The sequence below is a fragment of the Centruroides vittatus genome, unplaced genomic scaffold, assembly GCF_030686945.1.
Source record: "Centruroides vittatus isolate TY-2023 unplaced genomic scaffold, ASM3068694v2 scaffold_464, whole genome shotgun sequence".
NCBI lineage: Eukaryota > Metazoa > Arthropoda > Arachnida > Scorpiones > Buthidae > Centruroides > Centruroides vittatus.
In genome coordinates, this window is record NW_027122710.1 from 1,046,007 (window position 1) to 1,064,863 (window position 18,857).

General features: G+C 24.8%; 1 protein-coding gene across 3 annotated transcripts in view; it reads left to right on the plus strand.

Moving 5' to 3' along the window:
- Positions 1-18,857, plus strand: part of LOC136989302 (rho guanine nucleotide exchange factor 11-like) — a 110,048-nt gene continuing 91,191 nt past the window's right edge. The window contains exon 1 of one of the 3 annotated variants that reach the window (XM_067287423.1): positions 1-304. In XM_067287423.1, the coding sequence (XP_067143524.1) occupies positions 239-304 (66 nt within the window). In that variant the 5' untranslated portion in view covers positions 1-238. Of the gene's footprint in view, positions 305-1,955; positions 2,254-2,897; positions 3,254-18,857 lie in introns of those variants that run through there. The other 2 variants (XM_067287425.1, XM_067287424.1) reach the window with 2 other exon arrangements.

The following is an 18,857-nucleotide window of genomic DNA, read 5'->3' on the forward strand; positions in this document are numbered from 1 at the left end:
ATCAATAGTACAGTGCTTGGTTTTGGCAAACTCGATCGCCATTCTACAACAGGCGCAGCGTGAAAGAGACGGGGTGGAAAATATACATCTCGGATGTTGATGAGGATGGACAGACACCCCGGTGTCCCTTAATGGGAAGGTCTACTTCCTGCTAGTAATGGGACATTGCTAGTACGAATATAGAAGATTCGTAAGGTTGTAGCACAAGTGGTCATGCTGTATATGGTTCCATTTGACAATGTTTCCACGCCTCGGCAGCAAGAAAGGTTCGTCCATAGGTCGGTCGGAGAGTTTCAAACAAAGAGTAAGTGAAAATTTAATGCAAAAAATTATCATTTATAACATAATTAACTTCGGAATAGCGTTAACAAAACGTAATAAATTAAAATTCTCCTTTTAGTTGATAAGGGAGGAATCAATGCAGATACCGAGGGTATCAGATAAATTTTCCGCATTTTTAAGGTGTAAATTACTGTTTTTGTGTATTAACACGTAGATTTTTATGTGTGAAAATATATTATAGATGTATTATTATATGGCACCCTCCGTTTTTCTTGTTTACCTTCGACTAGTGAATGGACTTATCCAGTTTCCGTTCATGCAATTTCCTGCAGCAGACCACTGAGTGTCTGGCCTAACGGATAGGGGAAAATAAATTCGATAATATTGACATTTATATCATATATTAAAATAATGCAACTTTAATTTATAGTAAAAAAAAAACATAAATAATGTAAGACTTATCATATAAAAATTTTATAAAATGTTTTTAAAAAATTCTTTTTATTCTTAAAATATCAAGGCTCATATTAATAAATATATAATTTTATATTACATATTAATTTTTATTTAATTATAAATAAAAATATTTGTAATAAAAGTAGGTACTGTACATTGCTGTAATGTGCAGTAATCATTTGTACTTCCTTCATTTAATTTAATTTATTTTTTTTACATTTAATATATTTTAATGCATTTTTAAATAATTTTATAGCAATTTTAACTTTAAAAAATTTAATTTTCTTATATTATTAACACTGAACAAATATAAATTTATAATAAAGAAATTCTCTCTAAATCATCTTCAATTAATTAAATTTATTTTTATTAAATTCATCAAACTTTTATAATTAACAAACACGATATTTAATTAAGTAAATTTTTACATTTTAATCTATAAAATTCTAATATGTTTTAGAATTTTGTAGAATTTAATCCATACGTTAAATATTTTATTTTAGTTTTTAAACTGGTGCAGCTCACTTTTTCCCTACAAGATTCCACCTTTGAATCTTTTACAATGTGCCATATTCTTTAGTAAAAGTCTGTATAGAAACTGATCGATATCGAAAGCATTTGGGTTCAGAAGAATCAAAATGGTTCTCTGAAAGTGCGATCGAAGGTGTGACCAAAGGAGTTTGAGTTATATCGACAGGATAGTTTGTTCCTGTTGACATCATTAGTGATATGTCGACTTTCTCCTTCTCTCCCTCCTGCTCTTCCTTTCTATATATATAATTCGCATTCTATTCTATTAAACAATATAAATTTTGTGTTTAGGTTCTATATTTCTAATAAAATAATGTCATTATAATCGCATCGGGTCAACAAACTACTTAAAATAACAAATTAATTCAAAATTATTGCTTACAAACAATAAAATAAACCCATTTGTGAAAGCAATTACACAACTTTATTATTCTTATTATTAAAGCACTAAACAAAATTAAATTAAAATTAAGAAGATTTTTTCAAATAAACAATTACAAAATATTTTACTTCTTTCCTGTATGATTTACAAGAAAGAAGTAAAATTCGTATGGATCAGGCTGATTTAATTAATTTAAAATAATTAAAATTGCTTATTTTAAATTTTTACACTTTAAAATTATTATTTTTATTTTTAAAATAAGAAAAAAAAGTGTTGGATGGAATCACATAAACAGGAAAGACCTCGAATAGGGGGTGGCGGGGGATTTTCATCACGTTATATAGCTTCATGACTGATATTCTATTGGAAGAATCACAGCTCCATTCTAGCAAAAAGATATGGCATGGATGTCTTAATGAGCCTATCAGTTTGCAGTTCTTGCACTTACCACGACGACATCTTCCACTATGCACGCAAGAAAGAAAATTACCATGATTGTTATCTGCGTAGTAAGAACGCATAGACGTATTTAATTAGCACACTTTTTACATGAAAAAATTTACTAATTAACTCATTACGTATAGGATTACATATAATTAAAGGTAAGGAATTAATGTGTATATATATATATATATATTGTTTTTTTTTTTTAAATTTAATTATTTGTAACTTATTATTATTGTATATTGGTACTAAAAATAAGGGGGGAGATTTTGTCACTTCTGTTTGGTGTATGTTTGGAAAGAAACATATTGTAAACACTAGAAAGTTCGAGTATGTTATTTGTTGGTTAATGTTTACATTCTACTTGAAAATGACTCGAGATTTACAGATTAAAAGTGATCTATAAAAGATTATAACTGTATAAAATCAGTTGGAAGTAAATGATTTCTTTCGTGATAAGCTTAGAAATATTTGATTTATTTCCTAATTTTTTACTCATTTTACAAAAAAATCGGTAAATTAAGTGCATTTTTTCTTATAATTTGCTGATAATAATCTTTGCATGATTGAGTATATTCATTATATACGATAATTCTTATTTTACGTTTAAATCTCTTAAGTAAGTTGTAAATTTATTATAACTTATTAAAGTTCATTTTATAATTATATTTCTTCATAAACTGAGGGAATTTTTATGTAAAAAAATGCAAAAAGTATGCAACTTACGCAATTTAATTCCACAATCTATCTTCTAAAATAGATATGATTGATTATTTTCAATATTTAATCGACAAATTTTAAAGATTTTTTCTTTATGTTCTCTAATCGAACGTTGTTAAATTTGTGGTAAAGAAATAAAAAAATATATATATATAATTCAGTAGTTCTACATAATGAATAAAGCTCGGCACGCAAGTGACTTCAAGGGGAATAGGTAGAGTAATTTTTAGCATGTCAGTAAGTATCTAATGACTCACTGTCTTTAACTGTCGCCAAAATGCGTTGTAAACGTCAGCTGAAAATCTCAAACCCACTGTTCACCTTATCTAACTGAACATGGACGATGTCTAGAAGAGTTTTTGTTTGATAAAATTCTAGTTAATGTCTTTAAGAACTGTGAAAGTTAACGCTGAAAAGAGGTCTGCATCTTTAACAGCGGTATGTCCCCTTTCTGCTATGTTTTAAAATTAAAATCTGCTTAAATTATTTTAAACTTCTACTTAAAAATCTATATATATATATACATAAAAAAAACTATGTTCCTACTTAGCTTTAACACATGATTTTCTAAGCTTCGTGTAGCAGTTCTCCATTTATAATGCTCTCTATATACACTTTATAATTAAATAATAATAATAAATCTTACAATTATTTTAACTTTAAAATTAAATTATTTATAAATATATATAAAATAAATTTCACTATCATTCTGTCTACTACATTTATTCTAATGATACTCAACTTAATTGCGGGTTATTTTTAGTTGGGGTGTTTCGTCGTTGATACTAATACGTAAGCAAAACTTGCAAAGTACTTCACATACTTTCGCTTGTTTTCCAATCTAAATTATTTAAACATACATTTCTAAAGTACACGTTGTCAATGTAAAGAAAATAATAAAATAAAAAAATAAATATATATTATTTATGTTACCGCAATAAAAACATGCATTGGTTATCAAAGTAAGTTCTTATATGTTGTTATAGTGGGGTATACCAAAAATATGGAAGTACACGTCAGAGTTTTATTACATTTTTTTGGAATGTCACGGTGTAATATCAAACATCTAGCATCCTCATTCTCATCACTATCGACTGTAAATAACATTTTCAAGAATTCTATCGCCTCCTTCTTGTGAATTTTATTTACAGTTGGCTGTAAAAAAAGAGAGGGAGAATATATAGAAACTCTTATCACGAACTAAAAATTTAAAGTAGTGTAATATATAAAATCGATATTGCTTTTAAAATAAATACATTTACAATTTTCGACAGGTCAATGTTAAGAAAGAATATTTAGTAATATTTGTAAATAGAGCAGAACACTTTTGGAGGGTAGTTACTTGGCAAATTTTTAAAATTTATATATATATATTTAAAAAATAATAATAAAATCAGAAGAATTATCGATGATTAAAGTTAAAGTAATTTTAAAATTTCATGCTTTATTTATAAAAAAATAAAATAAAATCTTAATTAAGAAAAATAAGATTAAATCATTTTTAGCTAAAATTTTAAAATAGTACGTAAATTTTTTTTTATAAAAATTTAATTTCTTATTCTTATGAATTTCAATTTTTTTTAATTAAATTTTATATTTTTATCTTATAAAAAGACAATATTTCGAATAAATAACCGAAAAATTAATTACGTATATTGAGTTTTTAAAAGTATATTTGATGATTTCATTTTCTTAATATTTAATAATAAAACATTCAATTTATTCGTGGAATAAGATTTTTTTTAAAACAGTATACATTTAAGATCAAGAGAATATTTTAAGTAATATTTAAAAATAAAATATTATTAATTAATGAAAAGTAAAAATAAAAATAATAATAATAGAATTTTTTTATATTTTTTATTTTAGTAAATACAATTATGAATTTTTTCGTAAAATAGTACTGAAAGAAATGAAAAATATAAGAAGTAATTCATCAAATAAGTGACAGTTAATTTCTGTCAATGACAAGAAGCTGACATTTTTTCTTTTATATTAGTTATTTCTTAATAACACTATTATAAGCGGGGTTTGAGGAAGGTGAATTGGGGGCCCCAGCCACGTAACTATCTCTGGCCCAATTTGATCCCTCTCAAAAGAGGGAAGGGCATCTCCGCTTTTCCTTTGGAGAAAAAAGGAGGAGGCTGTCTTGAAAGAGATAGCAGATGGGGACCTCGCCAAAAGCCATAAAAATATACGAATAAAATCAATATAATGAATAAAACAGGCATTTTTTTAAAAATCATTTATCACTTTGCTATTATGTATATAAAAGGTTAAATGTGAGGCCTCTGTATTCGGGTCCCTCCCAATAGTGGCGCATTACAGATTCATGCGCCCAGTCAGATTTGAATTAGGGGGGCCTCATATACTTCAAACATTTTTCTTCAGGGGAATATTTTCTTATAAAAGATTGGTTTGGTTCTCCCTGTTATGAAAGGGCCCCTGGCAATTGTCCTATTTGCCCATAGGATAACCGCCACTGCCTGATAAATGGCTTTATAAACCTGATTATATATGTGATAATACAATAAATAATTACGTTATTTAATTTACTTACGTACGTTATAATACATAAGATTGAATAAGACCAAACTGAACAGAAAGCTAGATAAATCGAATTTATTTAACTTAGTATGCCGTTCGGTCCTACCCATTTTCTTATACTAGAAAATATATAATTAAGTTAAATAATATATTTATTATATTATTTACAATCAGGCTCTAATAAGGAAAACCAGCAGAGCCCTCTCGATACACATAAAACATAAAATATACAATAAATTAAGTTACAAAATTATATTTATATGAAAAAAAATGAAGAATAATGGTAATAAATATAATTTTTGATTCATTCCTTTATAAAAATTGATATATTATTTATGAAAATATTCCCTATTTTTGAACATGAAACTGTATAACAAATGTATTTATATTAATATATTCTGAATTTATTTATATATTCGAATTAAAAAAACTAATAAAATAAGGAATATTTATGTTCATGATATTGAAGGGGATATTTATCTGTTTCTTTTATCTTAAATCTTGTTTATTTACATGCCACGTACAGGCACCAATCTCTTAAGAGGAGATCCTAAAAAATTAATAATTTTCGATTAACCTCATTTTTCTCATTGGGTCATACGAATTTGCACCATAAAAAATAACACTTTCTATGTTGTATACTGTATTTAATTTTTATTGAATTTACTGTATAGAGATAAACAAAGCAATTGTTATAGTCTATATAATTTTAATATTTTAGATATTCTTTTAGTTTCCTGTAGATTATTCAGTTTTATATATTAATCAATTCATAATTTAATCGATTTTAAAATATTTATATAGAAATATTACATATTTAAAATGTCAGACAGTTTTAATAATATTTTTTCCACGGTTTAATAATGATTAATGTATTTCTCCGAAGGTAATTGTAAAATTAATTATTTAAAAGATTTAAAATTTATTTTATTTTCTTATTTTTTATTTTAATTTATAATTAGATCCTAAATAATACTTAAAAACCATGACAAATTTTAAAACCAATTTTTAAAAATATTGAAATAAAAATTCGAATTTAATATTAAAAAAGTTCGTCAATAAAAATTTGTCCTTAATACATAAAAAATATAAAATTATATTACAAATAATATTAATTAAATCGCACTTTATTGGCATATAAATTTAAAAATATAGTTTACAGCATTTTTACTTTTTTTTTCAAATTTAGGTGAAGTGATATTTTTTTATTTATATTTTTTAGAATTTTTAAGTCTTTTTATTTATGTTTTTAGAATTTTTCATGAATTTTGCAAGCTTTATTTTTTATCATCTTTCAGAAATATTTTTTTAGAATTTTTTTATATTGTCTTCGTGATTGTATCGTGACGATTATCAGGAAATATTGTCACGTTAACTCGACATTTTTTAAATATTTTTTGCAAGAAGGGAAAAGAGCAACAAAACGAAAACAAACAACAAATCAATTCCAGATAATCCTTAAGTAAACCGGAACGAACCTTTAAGGTTTTCTTTCCCTTTAAAGCCGCATTTAAAACCATTTAAAGCGATTTACAAAGCGTATAACAATAAAATTCTCAATTTTTTTTATAATTTTATGGATATAAAAATCATATATATATATATAAATATATATATAGAGAGAGGGGGCTTAAAACATTTTAAAACCAAAATTATATATAGAATAATTAATAGTAATATAAATTTATTCTTCATACAATATAATTTAAAAGACACGAGCTTTATTCCATCCCCCCTTAGATCAAAACAAATAAAACGTTTAAGTAAAGATATAATTTTGTGGACATAATAAATCACTAAATAAACAATACTCTATAACAAAATAAAATAACATAGGATGGGTCACAAAGTTAGCATGACAAAATTCTAAATCTATTCTTAAATATTCTAAATATTTATTAGATTATTCTACAATATATAAACTTCACTTTTTATAATTTTAAATTAGAGGTTTTGATGTTTAATTAATATTTCTATAAAGAATATTAATTAAGAATATAAATGATATTTTATAAATTAATGCGCGGAGCAATGACATTTCTATAATGATGTAAGTCTGTCAGTCACGCTCTATATTTCGAATCTTTTTAATCATAAAGAAAAAAAAAAATAATACAATTGTAGGTATGATCTTTATATATATATATTTTTTCGGTCTCCTCAGCCAATTTCGAAACGAAATGAGGACGTGTAAATGTGTTTATCACGCCACGCTTACGTAATTACGTAGAATCTGTCACGTTGAAAATAATAAAAATAAGAAGAATTTGAAGAATTTTATACAATAAATGTGATTTATAGGATAAATTTATTAAATTTATTTATTTTTTAAATTAAATTTATATTCTGTATCGATGAGAGTGAAGTTACTCAATGTAACGAAATTCTTTTAGACGAAAGAAATTTAATAAAAATTAGATTTTTTTTTTCTTGCATAAAACTACTCAAAATAAAACTATAACTTTTTATAATCATTATAGACTTTATAATGGGATGAAACAATTATATAAAATTTACAAAGCAGCAATTTGTTTTTTCCCCTCTTTTTATCGAAATTCAAAGTTTTAGGCCCTGAAATTTTATAAAATTTCAAGTTTTTATGCTTTAATTTTTCTATAACTTAATTGAAAATTGATCTCGATTGTTCTTTATATATTATTTTAATTATTAATCTTAAAATTCTTTTCGTACTTTTACTAATTCGCATATTGTAAATCGTTTTCTATAATGCGAGTTTGATGTAAATTGTAGAGAAAAAGATTAAGATGTACTAATATATTAAATTAAAATTGAAATTATATTATGAAAATCTTTAAACATATTTTCAACTCACCACAGTATTTAAATTGCTAATTTATGAAGACAAAATATACTTGCAACAACATTCAAAACAACATTTTACTAAACTTGAATTTGTTTTTTGAATAAATTAAATTAAAGATTAAATTACTGAAGTTATTTATTTTTATATTTTCTTGTTTTATTTTAAAAAATTAACAGGAAATAATTTATTTTCATTTCCCCCCTGTTCGTATTAGTTTCAGGAGAATTTTAATGAATTTCTAAGGTCTCATTTACAGTTTACATCGTTTCCATTTCTAACGATTGCAAAATGTATATTAAATTATTAAATTAAATTTTAATATCGATAAACTTTTCAAAAAGATCTTTAAAAACTTATAAAATCTTTTTGATTTATTATTCTCTAAAGAAATTCTGAGTGTACTGTGCCTCTTACTGAAGAAGCTATTTCTCTTTAAAAGAAAATATTGATTATATATAAAAGCAAAGTTTTAAAAATTTATATAAAAGTTGCAAGGCAATATCTTATTATTTTTTAAGCGAATTAAATAGCTGAAACATAAATGCAATGTAGATGTATATATAGTTAATTATATTTGCTGGTACTCACGTTGGAATAATTTTTCCATTTTTAGTGGACGGAAAACATTATCAGAACTTAAAATTTAAGAAGCAAATCCAAAACTGTTTATTTTTTTAAATAAATAATATATAAATATCTGTCTGTACATTTTATATATATAGTTTAAATTATTGCATCAGCTACATGTGTGAAAATATACTTGAATTCCTCATCTAGAAATTAAAGATTGGTTATAAAAATTTTAAAATGTTATTTCTTATCTTCAAGTTTAATTTTAGAAGAAAGTTGGCGTTAAAAATATAAATGTCATAAATTCTAATGACATTTGAATTCATAAAACATAAGGTGTATAAATTTTATAATCTAATTTTTTAATACAAAACGGTAAATGTAAACAATTGAGCATTTCGTTCTTAACACATTCATTATAAATCTTTACTGTAAATTAATTTACGAATTTATTTACAATTTTTCTTTATGTATCTCATATAGAATTTCTTAAAGTCTCTTTTGCTAAATCGATTTTTCGTACAGACCAACGTACGGGTTGACTTACAAAAAGAAGAGATTCTCCTAACATCGATTCTAGAACTTAACAAGTCTATTTGGAAAATTCTCTTTAACATGTTCTTAAAACTTTAAATTAAATCAATTCTTTATCCATTAAGACATATAAAAAAACTCCCAAATTACACTGTTTTTTTATTTTTAATTTAATTTTTGATAGTGAGTTTAATATTCTTTTACATTATGAACATACTTTAATGGTCACTAAGAAGATTCAGAAAATGAGGAACATTTAGTTAGAAATTTTTATTTCACATATATTTTTGATTTCTTATTTTAAATGTAGTGTAAATACTACATAAATTGTTGAAAATTTTGAAGTTTTTTGTATTTTTTTTATCAATCAAACTCTAGTTTTTTTATATATCGTCTTGCATCAAGGAACAAGACCTTGTATTAGTACTTAAAGAATCGATTTCGTTTTTGCTACTTACACGATATTTCAATCATGTAAAAAGTTTTTTAAAAAATTAACTATTTTTTCTAATTTTTTTTGCCTGAATTAATTTGAATTTTATCAATTTTTAAAGCTATTTTAATAAGGAAAGTTAAATAAAAAAGCTTACAAATCAACTTCAATTTATTCCCAGTAGATTTATTTTAATTATAAAAAATATTTTAGTAATATTTCTTAATCATTTCTAAATTTCTATGTTTTTCTGAAACAATTTTTAGTAGAATATTGCACTATTTAAATGGAAAATAATTGCAGCAATGGCTAATATTATAGTCATAACGATGTTTTCAGCATAAAAATCAATTTTAAACTCTCAATTTAACCCATAAAATTCAAAGCTTTTGCACAGTTTAATATATAATAATCTTAATTTAAAGAATTAATTATTATATATGGTTTGTTGAACTCAGGATGCACAGTTATCCTTTCATCCTGAAAAAATTATCAACTATATCAAGCTAGGGTTTGAAGACCCCTCATTGAAGAAAACTAATTTACAATATGTAATGCATTAGTAAATAGAAAAGAGTATTTGTGTTTTGCAACTCCTATTCAAATTATATCATTCCTTATCTCTCATACATATTTTTGACTTTTCATTTCTTTGGTGATTCATCTGTAGCTAGCAAAATATTTATTATTTATTTTAAATATTATTATTATTATTGTTATAGTAGTTTATAATATTAAAAAAATAATTAAAAATCATCTTAAATTTATGAAATTTTATATATTAGTTGTGCTTATTTTTTAAAAGCATGAATTATTATTATTATTATTAAATTTTGAGGAATTTTTAAATTGATTTTGTAATTGATGTTGATGTTAAAGAAATTTTATTCATTTTCCAAAAAAAATTTAAATTTTGGAATATTGAATTTTAAATAATTTGTCTATGATAAGTATTATATCTGAAAAGTAATATTTTTATAATTGAAAGTGATAGTTTCATTTTCTTATACAGTGGTGCACTCAGGATTTAATCTTGGGGGAATCAAATTGAATGGATAAAAAAAATTTTAATGCAAATTCAATAAAATTTCCATCTTATGTGACTGCTAATTCATAAGTAGTATAGAAACAGAAGACATGACACAATACAAATTAAAAAATAAATTTTAATTAAGAAAAGATTTTTGGAAATTTCCTAGTGTTTGTTTTTTCCTTTGGAGGGTGCCAGGCCCTTTGACCTCCCTCTAGGTGCACTGCTACTCTTACAAGTTATGAACGTTTAAATTAATTCAGTTATCTAATTTTTTATTTTTGTTTTTAATTATTAAAAAAAAAACTATGAACTTGCTAATCATTTTACATACTCGTAATGTAGACTATTATTCTCCCTTAACAATTATTTTATAATTGTTTCATATAAAGGTTAACATAGAGGGATAAGTAGGGTCATTTGGCAGGGGGAACTGACAATAGGAGGTCCAAAATTTAATTTTTTATGTAAAAAACATGATTGGGAATTGATTTATTGATTTTTTTATGGCTTTTAGAGGAGGTAGAGGGTCTACACTTGTGAATAGCCTATCATACTACTTTCAGTTTATGTTCATGTAAATAATATACAGTATACTGGGCATGTTAAGTAAGATATATTATCCTAAATAGGAATTTAGCTATATAATAAATATAAACAATTATGTTTGTAGTTATAATAAAAAGTTTTATTTATTATTGGATAAAGTATGAATGTACTGAAAATGGAAACCTTCAGGTTATAAAGGTTACAGTTTATTTTTCAATAAAAATCTTTAAATTTTTCATTATATGATCAATTCAATTTTTGTATAGAATTTCATGGAACATTACAGAATTTCAGTGTAAAATTTTTCCATTTTGGTTTTTTAAAATAGTGAAGAGAGTTTATGATCATACACTATGGTTCCAGTATGGATTATAAGCAAAGTGTGATTGTAGTAATGTTTAATGTATTTTTGATGATAGTGTATATAAATTTTTCATATTTGGAGACTATTCTGTCATGAAAATTAACAAATTTATATATTTAAAATAAATATTAGTTAAAGAATTAATAAAAAGTTGAAATTCATTAACTTCTCTAGGCTACTATTGATGAAACTTTTGTGGTTAACTATACTTTGCGAAGCTGTTTAAGGTTATTAGAATAGACTGCTTCGTTTCTTAAGATGGATTTTATTGATGAAACTTTTAATATAAATCTTAAGGATTACAGATTATTATTGTTATATTTCAAAAATATTTGAATAAATCTTTCCTTAGATTTCATTTTAACATTTTGTTACCATTCATCAACAGAGGTCCCACCACATACCTAATAACTACAATTACAAGATTAATAATTGCAATAAATTATTATAAATGTTACAAAATACACTATTATAAATAAAATATGTAAACAGAATCCACAAGCAAATATTCCTATTAAATATTTTTTCTAAATTATTATCATTTTGGAATCAATTTTAATTGCACAGATTACACTTTCACAAACTGATGACTTTCTTAGGGAAAAAAAGACACTTAATTGACTTTTAGACCCACCCTTTATACCAATTTCTGAAATAATTAGAAAGCAAGAAGTTTTTGATATCTTTTTGTTATATTTTCAAAAATTTATAGAAAAGTTAACTAATATACTATTTGCATGAATATATTTTGTATTTTATATTTAAAAAATTATGTGAACATTGATCATTAAATGATAATACGATCACCACAAATTGTAATCATAATACAATAATTTTTAACTTTTTTCAGAAAGAAAAATTAATTAGTAAAGTTTTAACAACTAATTATTAAATTAAATTTATATTGATTTTATACTTTTCAAAATAGAATGTCACAATACATTTTTAAGAATAGCAAATTAATAATAAATCTGTAATTTATTAAATAATATAATAACTTTAATAATCAATTAAATGATTTTAAAAAGATATCAATTAGAGGATTTAAAAAAATAATGATCTTACTTTTTTGAAGAGAAATATAAAATATTGTGGTTTTGTTAAAGTGTTGTTGGAAGGACTATATTTTTTAAAAACATTTTCTTTTAGCAATTTTAATTTAAGTTTATGGTGATTGAACTTAATTCTTTGAAGGTGAAGGTAACTTATCTAATTGGAAAGAATAGCATAGTATAAAAAGCTTTCTTCTATCATACAATATTCATATAAATCAGCAATTCCCAAAATCTACTGACTCATTGAGGATGGTAGAAGACTCAAGGGAATTCTGGAAAACAAGAGGGTAGTTCACCTCTTACCATCTAACATTGGTTCCAGGTGTGTTGGAAGGTGAGGAAGACAAAAATTTATTTTGAAACAAAAAACTTTTTAGTGCATATATTAGAAATATATGCACTAAAAAGGGGCAGTAGTCTGGAAAGTTTAGGAAATACAGATGTAGATCATACATACATCACAGTATTGTTAGTTACATCTTTTTCCTTTTATAAGGAAATCCATCTATCTTTACTTAATTAAAGTCTGTAATAATACTTTCAGAATTTTTTACATAGATTAGTTATGTTTAACAGATACAGATATTTTAATAAGACTATTTACTTTCTGTCTGGCCTTCATTGAAAGCAAAAGATTCATGTCAGTTTAAATTTGCACTTGTTTGAGGGGTGTTTTTTATACTTTTATAAACTTGCTATTGATAATGGAGTTTTCCTCTTGTAGCACTAGAGTGTGAAGCATTGTGGACAATTCTCCAAGTGATTTGTTGGTCATACAGGGTTTACAGTACTTACATTTTGCTGAGTCTGAACCAGTTCTTGATAGTTTTTTAATACTGTTTCTAGAGCTATCAATAACAGGATTTATTCCAGTCATTTCATTTTTAGAAAACAATCAATGTTTTGTATCCAGCATATTCTCTTAGTAATAAATAAAGTATTTCTTGCTTTCAGTAAGAATTACAATATAGCTGCTTTTTATTTTGTGTTATGACTAGGTTTTGCATATAAACATATGTACTGACAAACTTTTGTACAGCTTTTTTTATCACTTTTCCACTTTCTATAGAAGAGACTTCTCTGAATCTGATTTGTGAGTGCTATCCCATTTTTCTCTGTTTTAGTAGACTTATTCTCCTGGATTATTCTTTTCTGAATGCAGGTAATGTCTGCTATTTTTTCCTTTAAGAAGTTCTAAAAGAAAAAAGAAACTTTCTTTGTAGAACTTCCTAGAGGGGGTTTTGTGGGGTTGCACAATGGATCTAGTGCAAATGGACTAGCACAATTGTCATGGTTATGAAGGTTTTCTATGATTTCACCTGTATCTTAATGGAATGATATAGGAATTCTAAAATCATCATTTAACTTTTTTAAAAGTATTGATTTTATATAAAACTTCATGAATTTAGATTATACAATTTAAGCATATTATGATTTTTACAATATATAAGTTTCATATTATATATACATATATAATAGTTGACATATTTAAGCATTTGTTTGATATACAATATATTTTTTGAAATTTAAAATTTTAAAAACCAAATAATTGATCTATTAGTAAGAAAATCAAATTCAAGCTTTTAAATATATAAACTATATGTTCAATCAAAATTATATTTAAATAGCATATATAATTTATTTTTGTCTCTAACATTTGTATTTTGAATGTGTTTTGTTTATTAAATTTTAACTTTTATTAAGAAAATATGAATTTTGTTAAGCTTTTTAGAGAATAAATTAATTAAGCATTTGTAGGCATGCATAATGATGTGAAAAATGTTAAATATCAAGCTGAGTAGGTATGTAAGTAATTAAATATATTTATAAAGTTTTAATTTTTTATCAAAAATTCTAAAAAATTTTAAATTACAAGTTATATTGAAAGTTTTAAGAATATAAGATTTTGATAATGTTTTTACTTTACATTTTTTCTCAAGTGAAAAGATTTTTGTTATGATGTAAAAAATTGTATAGTAAATTGTAATATCTATAAATTATATAATTTTGGCATCTTAGGATCCAGCAGGAAAATGGATAATTTTAAATAGATAGTTAATAACTTTTGAATATTTATTAACAAACTTCATGTACAAGATTTTAAGCAACATAGTTTGTTACTTATGTTTTGAAGATGACATAATGCAATTAAGTGACCCTTATTTTTGCATACTCTTCTCTAGGGTGACCAGACATCCATGATTTTCAGGGACTGTTACTAGTTTTGCCTATTTTTAATATATGATTGTAGAATCAATCTTTGAATAGAACAATTTCATTAGCACATCATATAATATTAACAATTTGAAGATAAATAAATAAATTTTTAAAAATAACTGAAGTTCAATCAGTTTTAGATCCTACTTTCACTGATTCTGAATATGTCTCTGGTTGAATTGTAAATATGGTTCACTTACCCTTTACATCTTCAAAGTATGTCATGCATAGAGCAGTACAACATATTCTCAGCTACATTATTGATTGCATGACAAATTTTTACCTTAAGAATTTGTCATGCAATTAATAAAATACTGCAAGAATACGTTGTGCTGCTCTTCACATCTTTAAAGTATGCACGACATATTTAAGATGTGAAGAATGTTTGCACACAAGGACGACGCCAGCTAATGGGTAAGGGGGGGCAAGATGATGTAAATTGATAAAGGATATAAATTGTATGTAGGTAAAATAGAAACGATTCATAAAAGTTTAATCATTCACTATGTACCGGAAAAGAAATATCTCAAATAAAACATTTTCTTTAACTTACAAGAAGCCTAAGAAGATTATTTTAATTAAAACTTGGCATTTAAATAACTTTTTCGAATTTCTAGGGGAGGGCAACTGCCCCTCCCCCTGGCGACGCCCTTGTTTGCACATGAATAAAGGCCACTTGTATGATGTCATATTCAAAACATAAGTGGCAAACTATGTTGTTTGAGATGTTGTAAATGAAAATTTGTTAATAAATATTTAAAAGTTAATAACGGTCTATTTATAATCACATTTTTCTTTCCAAACCCTACATTATACTTATTATTTTTAAGAGTCTATATCAGTGATTCAGTTATACAGTATAGGTATAGGTAGACCATCACAAATCTGGTAATCTGTAATCTGGTTGCATCACTAATCCAGCATTAATTTTGGCTAGAGTAATTTCAAATTTCTAGGTTGCTGCATCAACTTGCTGCTGTGTTGGGGATTCTCAGTGTTGCCAGATGTACAATAATGACAAAATGTATGATAATTTGACAAGAATTTTCATTTAATGTTTGTTTGTTTTTGTTTTTTTAATTAATCAACTTGTACTGATTTACAGAGTATTTTGAAGATAGAGTGAGATTGTTAGATGTTGGGTTAAGTGTAAGGTAACCAGATTTTAACATTGGTAAAGCGGAACAAAATTCACAGGGAGGGTAGGGGTTGTCAAAAAAATTGTTCTAGAGCAACAAAATTTTATCATAAAAAAAACGCATAAATCGTATTGTATTTTTTTTTTTAATTTCAACGTATGTAAAATTTACAAATATAATAAATATATATACTATTATAAATTTTTAAAAACTCTTTATTCTTTTACATATTTCTCATTTGAGTGAATTTTTTTTAATAAATTGCTGTCGTTGTTTAAAATGTCATAAAATTTTTCACAAGAATTTGTTATATTATATTTCACACAAAATATTGCTTTTATAGTCTCAACACTTAATTGTGATTTGTCGGATGTTTACACTTTATTCACGATAGAAGAAACGCGTTCAGTCGTGGCATTTGTTCCTGGTGAGGACAGTGCGTATTCCATAATTTTTAATGCGTTATTGTATGGAACATTGTTTCAAAATGATGAAATATTTCTAGCTATTTGTTTTCTGTTGAGATTTTTGCTGATGCCAAAGATTTAACCTTTTCCTTATCAATATATATATTTAATAATGATACTTAATATTCTTCTTTAATTTTTGTATTGTTTACAAATCTGTTATGAATTATATATTTTAAACAACACTTGAAACAAGATATTTATTGAGTTCAAATATGATTTTTTTGAAATTATTTATTCATGGAAGATCAGTTAACAATTTTAGATTTCTGTGCATTAATATTTATTTGCATGGAGATTTCTGTATAATATTTTTTATCTCGCAATAAGTTCTAATTATCAGATATTTGGAAACAATTATTTTTAGAGCAATGTTATAGCATTACTCTTACAAAACAGGTAATCTTTCATTACTCACTAGGTACTGTACATTACTTAAAAATAGCATATTGAGGGAACTCTCTACAGTAGTAACTTTAAAACACTACACAAAAAAGTGGCAGATGGCATGAAAATTATCCGTAATTAATGAACCATATTAAAATGGAAATAATATTAACTGAGAGCTATTTGCATTCATCCAATGGTGATATAAATAACAAGATACATAATTAATGTAATTTTTAATTTCTAATGTGCCATTATAGAAAATTTACATATTTTGTAGACTATGATATTGTTATTTCAAATTTATCAAATGTGTTTGAACAATTTAAGAGAAATTAATATTATTAAAATATTTAATTATGTTAATATATTTTAAATTTTAATGTTGATAAATATTGTTTGGCTTTAATTAATTACACTTGTGATTATTGATTTGATGGTGTACAGGTACACCATCAATTTTTGGTAACTGATGGTCTGGTAACTCTTTTAATATGGACATAATTACAAGTGGACATCTGAATTTCCTGTGGTACACAATACATTGAATATAAATGGAAAATTAATGTACAGAATTATTATATTAATCTTTAATTCACATTTAATAGTTATTTAAGTTTCTATCAATCTGTAATGCTTTAGAGATGCAGAAAGTGCATAATTAGTGAGCAGAAGTGTATTACCAAATTATTATTACATGACCACTGTTAGTCTGGTACAATCAATAGTCCAGCACAGTTCTGGAACCAAGGGTGCCAGAAAATTAGTGTGTACCTGTAGTATATTTTTACAAATAAATAGAATAGAATATTTCAAATTCTTATTTCTTAGTTCTTATTTTGATCAAGAACCTACTTGTAATATGTTATATGAATCAGAATTAATAATGATTTTCCTGAAATATTAAGTATATTAGTGTCATTTAAAGGAAGATACATTATATATGTAAAAATAGCAAACTATCCATTTTAAAATAGATATATTCCTTCCAATTATCATTTGGAAGCTGTTACATATGACACTTGTTATTCTCAAGTGGAAATTCAGTCCAAACTACTTTCCTCAGAACAAAACATAGTATTTTTAAAATAAAATGCAAATGTTTCAGTTTATATAACACATTATCGAGACTCAACACAAGACATTTTATCTTCAGTCTATTTTAATATATACTCTAAAAGTTGATTGTATTATCAAGTAAATACAGGAGAAATAGGCCTTGGTCAGACAGTCAGACAGTTTAAAAATTTTTGCCGAATTCTAGGAGCCTTCTAGCCAAACCAGAAGAGTTTTCAACCCTATATTTAGCCTAAAAATGAAAAGTTTTCTTTCTGAATAAATGTAATTTGGATTGGAAGTTAAAAAAGTACAATGTAAGAATTTGTAAAGGATCAGAATGATTGATTGTTCATGATTAGTATTGATGACTTTTTCTCTTAAGACTCTTTATGTAATTCTTTCTTCTTTGTGATTTTTCATACAAGCCTTGTGATATTGCAGTTTAGGAGAGTTGCAATCACATTTTTATTTCTTAAGCAAGAAACTAACAATACAGAGTCCATAAATATCATAAATAGGAAAGGAAAGATGAAAAATGATCAATGTCAGAAACTATTTAGGAGTCTTTTATTATATTTTATTTGAGATTATCAACAAATTTTATAAAGTAAAATTTTATTATGGATTTGAATGATCTATTGGGTTTTGTGAAATTGAGTTTTATGAGATCTAACAAAATAACATTACCTGAAGATGATATAAATTTATTTTTCTCATTTTATTTTTTATCAAAAATTTTTTAAAAATTAGATGAAAATGAAGTGAAATTGCAATTGTCATTAGTCAATTGTGACATTAATAATTTTGTTTAGTTTTATGTGTATATTAAAATTTTTTAACAGTCTATAAAAACTCAAGAAAACCACA